An 11,803-nucleotide genomic window follows, 5' to 3' on the forward strand; every position below is an offset into this window, starting at 1 on the left:
GTTACAGCTAATCCCGTCCCCATCCCCCACAACAGCCTCATCCCACAGGTGGAAAGGGCAAATATTCCTCATGATGCTCACTGTCATGAGCCAGCCTCCAGGAGACAAGGAACCAGATGCACAGCCTGCAGATACCACGATCGGGAGCTGGCTCCTCAAGAGGAAATGCAACCAACAAAGCCAACTTCAAGCCCTTCCTTGCCAGTGAAGAAGAGCCAGATGCCATGCAGCTGAGAGAGCCATCAGAAGCCCCAGAACAGCTAAGCCAGCTGCACAAAGAAGGCAAAGACAGAGCTGTGTATCATGGGTGGCATGCAATGGAGGGGGGGAGGGGGGCCGGCATCTAGACATGGCCCACCCACCCCTAGCAGAGGGAGGGTGAGGGGTGACATGCAAGGGAAGGGGAGGAAGGAATGGCATGCAAGGGAAGGGAGGGAGGGGCATGACCCACCCACCCTAGGAGGGAGAAGGAGGGGAGGGAGTGGGGGGTGGCATGCAAGGGGGTGTGACGGGGAGAAGAGGCACACAGAAATGCAGAGGGAGGGGTTGTATGCAAGGGAAGGAGAGGGAGGGAGGGGAGGGAGGGAAGGGTGGCATGGAAGGGAGGGGATGGAGGGGGCTGGCATCTGGACATGACCCACCCACCCTAGCGGAGGGGAAGGAGAGTGGAATGCAAGGGGAGGGGAGGGAGGGGTGGCATGCAAGGGACAATGTATATTGTCCATTTGAAGTTCCAAACATCAAGACAGAGAATAAATGAGGTAAGGCCACAATCCAAGTTTATAGCTTCCTCCAAGCAGTCTCTTTTCTTGGCAGTCAGTGCCTATGTGATGGCTTCCAACTGTCCTAAGCAATAAGATTAACAACTTGGGATCTCTCCCATTCAAAACTCCCATCTAATTGGCAACCGGATCGACAGGACTCGTTCCACGGCTGATAAGACACGTTCTGCAGAGTCTGCAGCAGCCAACAATATCTATGGAGGCCAGGCTCGATTTCGGAAGGTAACGATCAATGAGTTAACCTGTATAACTTCCCCTCTGGCTCACCCCCTCACATTACTGAGTACAATATGCTTGAAGACTGCCGGAAAGGAGGAGCTCACCCCCTCCTGAGACAGGCCGATCCAGTACTCTTACTGTAAAAAAATATTTTTTCCTAATATCCAGTTGGAAACTTTTTCCCGGCAATGAATACCATTATTGGAAGTCCGACCTCCTGCTGCCAGCAGGAACAGCTCCCTGCCCTCCTCTTAAGTGACAGCTCTTCCAATACTACCCGTTTCCCCGAAAATAAGACCTGCCCCGAAAATAAGCCCTAGCATGATTTTTGGGGATTTTTGGAGGATGCTTGAAATATAAGCCCTACTCCAAAAATAAGCCCTAGTTACAGATTCCCTGGAGCAGCTGATCTGGTCAACGTGGGGGGCGCAAAATCATAGAAAAAAATAAGACATTCTGTGAAAATAAGCCCTAGCTCATCTTTTGAAGCAAACATTAATATAAGACCCTGTCTTATTTTCGGGGAAACACGGTACAAGAAGAAGAAGAGTTGGATTTATATCCCCCGCTTTCTCTCCTGTAAGGAGACTCAAAGGAGCTTACAAACTCCTTTCCCTTCCCCCCTCACAACATAAGAAGAACATAAGAACAAGCCAGCTGGATCAGACCAGAGTCCATCTAGTCCAGCTCTCTGCTACTCGCAGTGGCCCACCAGGTGCCTCTGGGAGCTCACATGCAGGATGTGAAAGCAATGGCCTTCTGCGGCTGTTGCTCCCGAGCACCTGGACTGTTAAGGCATTTGCAATCTCAGATCAAAGAGGATCAAGATTGGTAGCCATAAATCGACTTCTCCTCCATAAATCTGAAACACCCTGTGAGGTAGGTGGGGCTGAGAGAGCTCCAAAGAACTGTGACTAGCCCAAAGTCACCCAGCTGGCATGTGTTGGCGTGCACGAGCTAATCTGGTTCACCAGATCAGCCTCCACAGCTCAAGTGGCAGAGTGGGGAATCAAACCCGGTTCCTACAGATTACAGTACACCTGCTCTTAACCACTATGCCACTGCTGCTTCTTCAATACTTCAAGAGAGCATGTCCCCCCTCAATCTCCTCTTCTCCAAACTACACATGCCCAAGTCCCCCCAACTTTCCTCTCATAGAACTTGGTCTCCAGGTCTCGTGATCCGTTGGCAAAAATAAGGCAGACCTGTCGAGAAAGGCACAAAACAAGGTAGCAAACACTCTATGAGCATCAGCAAGGGGCCTGTTACTATCAACTCACTCGTCTTCCAACTCCTTCAGCTTCTGGCTCAGCTGATCCGCCTGCTCCCCACCAGAATGCCTTCTGCAAAGAGAGAACACATTGCAGCTTTGTAACATTCCAGACAATCTGCTTGGCCATTCCCGGCACTCCTGCGCCTGCTTCCAGCCATGGAAAAACCTGGAGGCCAGGTCTTGCTTTGAGACTTAGGCCCCTTCCGCACACGCAAAATAATGCAGTTTCAAACCACTTTCACAACTGTTTGCAAGTGGATTTTGCCATTCCGCACAGCTTCAAAGAGCACTGAAAGCAGTTTGAAAGTGCATTATTCTGCATGTGCGGAATGAGCCTTAGTAAGACAGAGGGTTGTTTTTTTTAAATCCACTACCAATCCCTCCCTCCTGATCCAATAAATCAATCTCTAAAAATGCATTGTTTTGTAACACTAATTTGGTGTAACACCATACACTATAAGGAGCAGCAGTGGCGTAGTGGTTAAGAGCAGGTGTACTCTAAACTGGAGGAACCGGGTTTGATTCCCAGCTCTGCTGCCTGAGCTGTGGAGGCTGATCTGGGGAATTCAGATTAGCCTGTACACTCCAACACACGCCAGCTGGGTGACCTGGGGCTAGTCACAGCTTCTCGGAGCTCTCTCAGCCCCACCTACCTCACAGGGTGTTTGTTGTGAGGGGGGAAGGGCAAGGAGATTGTCAGCCCCTTTGAGTCTCCTGCAGGAAAGAAAGGGGGGATATAAATCCAAACTCTTCTTCTTCTATCTATTACAACACAAAACTGAATTTTTATTTTTATTTTCCACCCTTGTAACTAATCATAGGCGATACAATCACAAATCATTTTAGTAACATTAACGCTCCTTCCACAATTGGCCATGCTGGCAGGGGCTGATGGCAACTGTAGTCCATGAACATCTGGAGTGCCATAGGTTTGCTACCACTGGGCTAGGACAAAGGTCCCTGACATTTTTGAGAATGCAGGCACCCTTGGGATTGTGACACCAGGTGGTGGGCTTAATCCTAAAAATGGCTGCAATGGGAGATGCGGTCAACCACAACATGGCTGGCAAGAGAGACAGAGGCAACCACCAAGTGTCAGGGAGAGACGTTATGCATAAATCTAACGGGAATTCTTCAACATGCTGGACGCCGATAACAATTATTCCATTTTGTACTGAACGCTGTTTTAATGCGTTTTAGTCTTTTTTGGTTAATGGAGCCTGTATTAGGAGCAGCAGTGGTTAAGAGCAGGTGCATTATAATCTGGAGGAACCAGGTTTGATTCCCAGCTCTGCCGCCTGAGCTGTGGAGGCTGATCTGGGGAATTCAGATTAGCCTGTGCACTCCCACGCACGCCAGCTGGGTGACCTTGGGCTAGTCACAGTTCTTCTGAGCTCTCTCAGCCCCACCTACCTCACAGGGTGTTTGTTGTGAGGGGGGAAGGGCAAGGAGATTGTCAGCCCCTTTGAGTCTCCTGCAGGAGAGAAAGGGGGGATATAAATCCAGCTCTTCTTCTTCTGTATTAGTTATTTTATAATTTGTATTCTGTTTAGGTGCTCCGTTCGTTTTGTTGTTGCATTTTATGTTGTGCACTATCCAGAGCCCTTCGGGGGAGGGGCAGTATGTAAGAGTAATAATAAAGAAGAAGAGGAAGAGGAGGAGGAGTTTGGATTTATATCCCCCCATTCTCTCCTGCAGGAGACTCAAAGGGGCTGACAATCTCCTTGCCCATCCCCCCTCACAACAAACACCCTGTGAGGTAGGTGGAGCTGAGAGAGCTCCGAGAAGTTGTGACTAGCCCAAGGTCACCCAGCTGGCGTGTGTGGGAGTGCACAGGCTAATCTGAATTCCCCAGATAAGCCTCCACAGCTCAGGTGGCAGAGCTGGGAATCAAACACGGTTCCTCCAGATTAGATATACGAGCTCTTAACCACTACACCACTGCTGCTCCTTATAGTGTATAGTGTTACACCAAATTAGTGTTACAAAACAATGCATTTTTAGAGATTGATTTATTGGATCAGGAGGGAGGGATTGGTAGTGGATTTAAAAAAAACAACCCTCTGTCTTACTAAGTCTCAAAGCAAGACCTGGCCTCCAGGTTTTTCCATTGCTGGAAGCAGGCGCAGGACAAACAAACAATCTTGGGCAAAAGCTCGGTTTAACAGGATGATTTTGAATCTGCACAGCCAATCAGATCTCTGTAACTGATCAGAAGCCCTGATAGGCATAAACCCTACCTGGCCTACTTCCTAAAAACATCTGGCGGGTGCTAGAAAAGGTGTCAGTGGGCACCACACCAAGCCACGGGCATCATGGGTGGGACCCCTGGGCGAAAAACTTGTTCCTGTCCTCTGCACTTGGTTATTATTGTATGCAAGAGACAGAAATGAGAAATGCATATCTAAAAGCACCCGTCCTGGGCGGAGGCGTTCCTCCCATTGGGCAAAGTGGGCAGTTGCCCTGGGCACCGCCTTGTGGGGGGCGCAAAAACTGCAAGTTCGTTTGTGGGATTTTTAATATTTTCAGTGTTTTTCTGTTTTTGGCCTGCAGAGGGCACAGTTTTTAGGATAGCAGCACCAAAATTTCAGGGATTTTTCGGGAGACTGTCCTGATGATATCACCCAGGTTTGGTGAGGTTTGGTTTAGGGAGTCCAAAGTTATGGGAGTGCCCCATCCCCCACTGTTTCCAATGGGAGCTAATAGGAGATGGGGGCTACACCTTTGAGGGTCCATAACTTTGGACCCCCTGAACCAAACTTCACCAAACCTGGGTGGTATCATCAGTAGGGTCTCACGAAGATACTCTGAAATTTTGGTGCTGCTATCTTAATAATTGCACCCCTGACAGCAGGCACCCCCTGACAGCAGGCATTTCCCCAGATTTTCCTTTTAAATCCAACCCCTTCCTGCCAATGCTTGTTTTCTTTCTTTCTCAGGTTTTGCCCAGGGCTCCAGTTTGCCCAGGTACGCCACTGGTCCTGGGCTGAACAATGGCACAGGAAGCTCTTGAACACACACAGCCTGGCCTTGACCTTACCTGTTATCCCCTGAACCCTGGAGGGCCTCCATCTCCAGGGGACGCTCCACAGGAAGTCCGTTCTCCTGGCAAGGAAATGCACAGCATCATAAACTCAACTCTGGTTTCAGTTGTCACTCCCCCTTTCCGAGAGGATTTATCCAGAACTCTTTCACAGTTTTAGGCCTATCGTTAATCCTTATTTTCCCAGGTGACCTTTGGCCAGTTCTTCCTGTTGATTTTGCATCATTTAAATGTATTTTTAATTAATTTTATATTTAAAGAAAGAAAAAGTAATATCATTATAACGACATATGACTGAATAAACCTTCACGGATAAAAATGACAAAGTCTTGACTTTTATCATTTTCCAGGTTACATGAAGCCATTTTTACCTATCATTTATTCAAGTAATATAACTGTTATGATTAGTATTCCTTTAAAGCTCAGAATAGATGAAACATCTGCTACGCATTAGTGATATGAACTACAAATCAAACAGTTACTTTTCAATAACATCGATAGATAATAGGTTACTGGATCCATTTTTAAACATTCATACCGTACTTCAGTTGCCTTTCTTCATGCTCCAAAACATTACTGAGACATATCAGTAAAATGCAAGAAATATAATTTACATTTTCTCATGAAACTCCTGTTTTGGATGTCTGCTTACAAGAAGAAGAGAAGAAGAGTTTTGGATTTATATCCCCCCTTTCTCTCCTGGAAGGAGACTCAAAGGGGCTTACAAGCTCCTTTCCCTTCCCCCCCACCAACAAACACCCTGTGAGGTGGGTGGGGCTGAGCGAGCTCTGAAGAACTGTGGTCACCCAGCTGGCATGTGCTGGAGTGCACAAGCTAATCTGGTTCACCAGACAAGCCTCGGCAGCTCAAGTGGCACAGCAAGGAATCAAACCCAGTTCTCCAGATTAGAGTGCACCTGCTCTTAAGCACTACACCACACTGGCTCTCTAGACTAGTGAGCTTTGCCAATGTATGGTATTCTCTCATCTTCTCTTTCCACATTTCTCCACTCAGGACAAATGTCTGCATCCCACCTGTATGCCAGTACCATTCTGGCTGAAGTTAACAGATATAAGAATAGCTCTTGCTGGTTTCCTGGCCAATTCTTTAATGGGATTCCCAATACTATAGTTTTTGTGTTCATTTGAAACTGGATCTTCAGTGGGGTGCTGTGTGGTTTCCGGGCTGTATGGCCGTGTTCTAGCAGCATTCTCTCCCGACGTTTTGCCTGCATCTGTGGCTGGCATCTTCAGAGGATCTTCCAGATGCCAGCCACAGATGCAGGCGAAACGTCAGGAGAGAATGCTGCTAGAACACGGCAACATAGCTTAAAAACCACACAGCACCCCAGTGCTTCCGGCCGTGAAAGCCTTCGACAATACATGTATCGTCAGTGTTTTTTTTAAATTTCTGAATGTATTCCTTTCTAATATTTTTTCACTTTTTTATCACTAATCCTCGACCCAGCACACGCTGCTCCCCTTCTGGCTCAAGTTCTTACTTTAATCTTTACTGGTGACTCTTCTGAGGGCGTGGAGCTCTTTGCTGCTTGTTGCAGTGTGCAGATCTCCGCTTGCAAAGCTCGCTTCTCCTTCTCCAGGGCCTCGTTGGCTTCTTGGAGGGCCTTCAGATCTTGCTCCAGGCCCTCTTTCTGCTGTGCTGGCATTTCAGGCACCTGGTGAGACACAAGGAAGGGCAAAAGAGAGTGTGTTATTGGGGGTGGCAAGTCCAGAACAATCAAACCCCGCGGGACCTTGATATCTCACGCCCTCCGGCCAGCGCCTACAGGCAGCCCGCTCACTGGCATTCAACTGCACCACTGCCTTGAACTCCATAAGGAGTTCCAGACTGTGGCACAGCTGTGAGGGAGCATGTGGCCCCAAAATGTGCCCCCGAGGAAGCAGTGGCATACCTAGGGAAACTGGTCCCCTGGGCAAAACCTGGGTTTGATGCGGCCCCCCCCAATGGGCGGAAGCAGCCCTGCTCGCCCAGCTGGGGGTTGCTCTGCCCTCCGGTGGGAAACTCCTTGCTCGTCCCGCCTTGCTTGTGGGTCACTGTAGAGGGTGGCCGGGGCCAGAAATCAGGCCGCCCCATGTAAATTTTTTAATTCCTGCGCCTTGGGCAGCTGCCCAGTTTGCCCAATGGGCGGTACACCCCTGCCAGGAAGTGGCACCTGGGGTAACAACCCCCCCTGCACCCCCTAGCTACACCACTGATCATGAAATAGCACTATTGAGCCCATATGAAATTACTGGATGAGTTTTTGAAGCAGGTTTCCAAACAGGGTTTCCTCACAGAGGAGAATGGCAGAGTGTGAAAATCAGACCCAAGAGTCCAAACGTCCTGATGAATCTGAACCGCAACAGCATGCACATTTCAAGGGCTCCGTGGGGAAAGCAGCTATCCGAGCTATTCCTCCAAGCCTACGTTGGGAGTCACATTTTACTTCTCCACCTAGATGGGGACACAAAGTCTTACCACGGCAAGTATGGCCTCCTCTTGAGTAAGGGTCACAGCATCTGGCTCTTGCTGTGCTCCAGAGGTCCCTTTCTCTAAAGATGATGGCGGAGAAGTCGCCTGTGGACAGGAAAGCAGAACAAGACACACCAAGTTTCACCTGACAGCCCCACATTCTTGATTCCAACATCAGACCCCCTTTGTTCAAGGGGAGAAGTCTTTAACACCTGTAGAGGAAGAAGAGAGAGGGGAATGGCGGAGAAGCCCCCGCCCTGTCACCTGTTGGCTCTTCAGGGGCTCCAGCTCTTGAATCGCCTGCTCCAGCCGCCTTCTCAGTTCTTCCCGTTCCAGCTGCAAGCTCTCCACAACAATCCGCGCCTCCTGGAATTTGCGCATGAGGAAATCCTTCTCCTCTTTGTGAGAAACCTGGAAGTGCAGGAACTCCCGGTAGCGCTCCCGTAGCATGTGGTTACTCTGCCGGATGGCTTCTACCCGAAGAACAGATTGGGGAGGAGGGTTAGAGTTAGGGTCGATCAATGGGTCTCCACAGACGCCAGAGTCCTTATGTGCAATTTGATTAGTTCTTTTGCCAACCATCAGTTTTAAATTACTAATTTTAATTTCTGGTTTTTTGCCGTGTTGGGTGATCTTGGGCCAGTCACACATTCTCAGCCTAGCCCAGGGGTCTGCAACCTGCGGCTCTCCAGATGTTCATGGACTACAATTCCCATCAGCCCCTGCCACCATGGCCAATATACCTCTCAAGGTTCTTGTGAGGATAACATGAAGGACAGGAGCTCCGCGTAAGTGACTATGGGTTGCCATTGGGGAGAAAACCGGGATGCAAATAAATAAAGATATTTAATATTATTTACACTGTAGTTGCTATAAGGTGGCTGCAGAATGATTACAATAGATTTTTAAAAATGAATTTAAAAAAAACTGTCTAGCAAACTTTTGGGCTTTTACAAAAACAGTCCTGTTAGGAAGGCAACCATTTTCTGTTTGAACAAACACAGGAACCATCCTGCGAATTCATTCCACTTAGTCTGTCTTGCCTTGAACCCCTTCTTACCACCTCCAGGTCTCAGAGGCCCCTTCCGCACACGCAAAATAATGCGTTTTCAAACCACTTTCACAACTGTTTGCAATTGTGATTTGCCATTCCGCACAGCTTCAAAGAGCACTGAAAGCAGTTTGAAAGTGCATTATTCTGCATGTGCGGAATGAGCCAGAGGTCACTTATTTAATTTTTGATTTCTACCCAGCCGTCCCCTGATGGGCTCAGGGTGGCAACACAATAAAAACAACACAACAACACAATAAATATCATTAAAACCTTAAATAAATGATTAAAATGCTTAGTTTTAGATGGCGCCTTACTGAATCCAATATGCTTCCTCCCCCCGCCCTTACCCCGGGAGGCCAAAAATATGTTAGATGTTATCCTGGATGGTCATCAGGGAAAGCCCGGTGGACTAGCTTCGTCTTACAGGCCCTGCAGAAAGTACTCAAGTCCTGCAGGGCCCTGATCACGTAGGGGCCAGGACCAAAAAGGCCCTGACCCTTGTCAAGGCCAGCCGGATAGATTTCAGGCTAGGGATTTCCAGAAGGTTCCACTCCAAAGAATGGAGTGGCCTACTTGGGCAATATGAGGAGAGGCGGTCCCTAAGGTATGTGGGTCCAAGACCACTCATAGCCTTAAAGGTCAAAATCAATACCTTGAAGATAACCTGGTACTCAATAACCCAATGGAATAGGAGGGCTGTTACATGGTCCCTACTCGAGGCTCCAACCAGGCCAGCAGTGTAAAACATGGGCCCTCATCTTTGATCTGAGATTGCAAATGCCTTAACAGTCCAGGAGCCGCAGCAGCCGCAGAAGGCCTTTGCTTTCACCTCCTGCATGTGAGCTCCCAAAGGCACCTGGTGGGCCACTGCAAGTAGCAGAGAGCTGGACTAGATGGACTCTGGTCTGATCCAGCTGGCTTGTTCTTATGTTCTTGTTCTTACGATTTGCATCAGCCTCTGTCATGCTGGCAGGGGGTGATGGGAATTACAGTCCCTGAACAAGGACTGATGGGAATCAAATTGTTGGTCCACCAAGATCACTATTGTCTACTCAGGCCGGCAGCTGCTTTCCAGGGTCTCAGGCGGGGGGGAGGTCTTTCCCATCTCCTCTTAACTGACCCTCTCGACTGGAGATGCAACAGAACTCCTGTGGGATTTTCTGCATTCCAAGCAGATGCTCTACCACGAAGCCACGGAACCTCTCTAAACATCCAAACTGCTTTAAACAGAGGTCGTCCATCAAGGTCCATACTGTCTTGTCGAAGGTTTTCACGGCCAGAATCACAGGAGTGTTGTGGGGTTTCTGGGCTGTGTGGCCGTGTTCCAGTAGCCTTTTCTCCTGACGTTTCGCCTGCATCTGGGGCTGGGCATCTTCAGAGGATCCTCTGAAAATGCTACTGGGACACAGGCATACAGCCCGGAAACCCCACAACACTCCAAGGTCCATACCGGGTCTTGGGTACAGAACTTCTGCATCACTTACTGCCTGGTCCTTTTAATTGGAGATGCCCGGGATCTGCCACTGGGCCACAGACACACACACATAAGAACATAAGAACTAGCCTGCTGGATCAGACCAGAGTCCATCTAGTCCAGCATTCTGCTACTCGCAGTGGCCCACCAGGTGCCTTTGGGAGCTCACATGCAGGATGGGAAAGCAATGGCCTTCTGCTGCTGCTGCTCCTGAGCACCTGGTCTGCTAAGGCATTTGCAATCTGAGATCAAGGAGGATCAAGATTGGCAGCCATAGATTGACTTCTCCTCCATAAATCTGTCCAAGCCCTTTTTAAAGCTATCCAGGTTAGTGGCCATCACCACCTCCATAACGGCATATTGACGCCAATCCCTGCGTTGCGTGAAGAAGTGTTTCCTTTTATTAGTCCTAATTCTTCCCCCCAGCATTTTCAATGGATGCCCCCTGGTTCTAGTATTGTGAGAAAGAGAGAAACATTTCTCTCTGTCTGTTTAACACCTCAGCAAATATTGCAGGACCTCCCCTATCCAGGGCTTCGCTCTGCACCCCACTTACCTTTGAGGTCCCTGTTCTCAGCCAGGAAGTGCTGTATCACCTCATGTCCTGCCAGTTCAGCCGGTAGGTGGGGGGTGGCAACTCTGCCCAGGGAAGAATCTTCTCCCATCATGGTACAGTCTCTGCTGCCCGGCTGCACCATGCTACTGCTCCAGCCCTTTGGGGCTGCACACGTTCATCCAGACCCTGAGAACGGAAAGGGTGATCAAGAATGGGGTTCTGAAAAACCCACAAACAGAAATCCATTCGGTCGTGCATATGCATACCCACTACACGTTGCCAGTGGGGGCTCACATAACCAAAAGTCTTTTTTAAAAAATCCCTGGCATATACAAAACAGAGTGATAGAAGCTTTCTCCCTGAGGTTCTAGATTTCTAAGTGCATGGATATTTTACTGGTGAATGAGGCGGTTTCTAACATATGTGCCTCTCTAACATACGTGCCTCTAGGAGCAGCAGTGGCGTAGGAGGTTAAGAGCTCATGTATCTAATCTGCAGGAACCGGGTTTGATTCCCAGCTCTGCCGCCTGAGCTGTGGAGGCTTATCTGGGGAATACAGATTAGCCTGTGCACTCCCACACACGCCAGCTGGGTGACCTTGGGCTAGTCACAGCTTCTCGGAGCTCTCTCAGCCCCACCCACCTCACAGGGTGTTTGTTGTGAGGGAGGAAGGGCAAGGAGATTGTAAGCCCCTTTGAGTCTCCTGCAGGAGAGAAAGGGGGGATATAAATCCAAACTCTTCTTCTTCTTCTACCTGAACAGCCAGAGGTTTATCGCCAGAATGGCAGCTAAGCCTAGAAGGGAGATCAAAGCAGAGAGGATCGGGCGTTGTGGGTTTTCCAGTGTGGCCACGGTCCGACAGTTTTTGCTAACATTCTGTCCACACCTATGGCTGCCATCTTCACAAGCATGTTACAGTAAGTTGTGTGG

The 11,803-nt window shown here is 49.0% G+C and overlaps 1 protein-coding gene across 1 annotated transcript; it reads right to left on the reverse strand.

The window, feature by feature from the left end:
* Nucleotides 1-2,281: 2,281 nt before the first annotated feature.
* Nucleotides 2,282-11,324, reverse strand: IKBKG (inhibitor of nuclear factor kappa B kinase regulatory subunit gamma; the record flags this gene model as incomplete). The annotated part of the gene is made up of 6 exons (XM_048483041.1): nt 10,874-11,324; nt 8,054-8,262; nt 7,796-7,894; nt 6,819-6,992; nt 5,315-5,379; nt 2,282-2,344 (listed from the first exon to the last, which is right to left on the reverse strand). Coding segments are annotated over exons 1-6 (752 nt in total), but the record flags the coding sequence as incomplete, so codon positions are not given.
* Between the last annotated feature and the right edge of the window lie 479 nt (nt 11,325-11,803).

The sequence above is a fragment of the Sphaerodactylus townsendi genome, unplaced genomic scaffold (genome assembly GCF_021028975.2).
Source record: "Sphaerodactylus townsendi isolate TG3544 unplaced genomic scaffold, MPM_Stown_v2.3 scaffold_470, whole genome shotgun sequence".
Taxonomy (NCBI): Eukaryota; Metazoa; Chordata; class Lepidosauria; order Squamata; family Sphaerodactylidae; genus Sphaerodactylus; species Sphaerodactylus townsendi.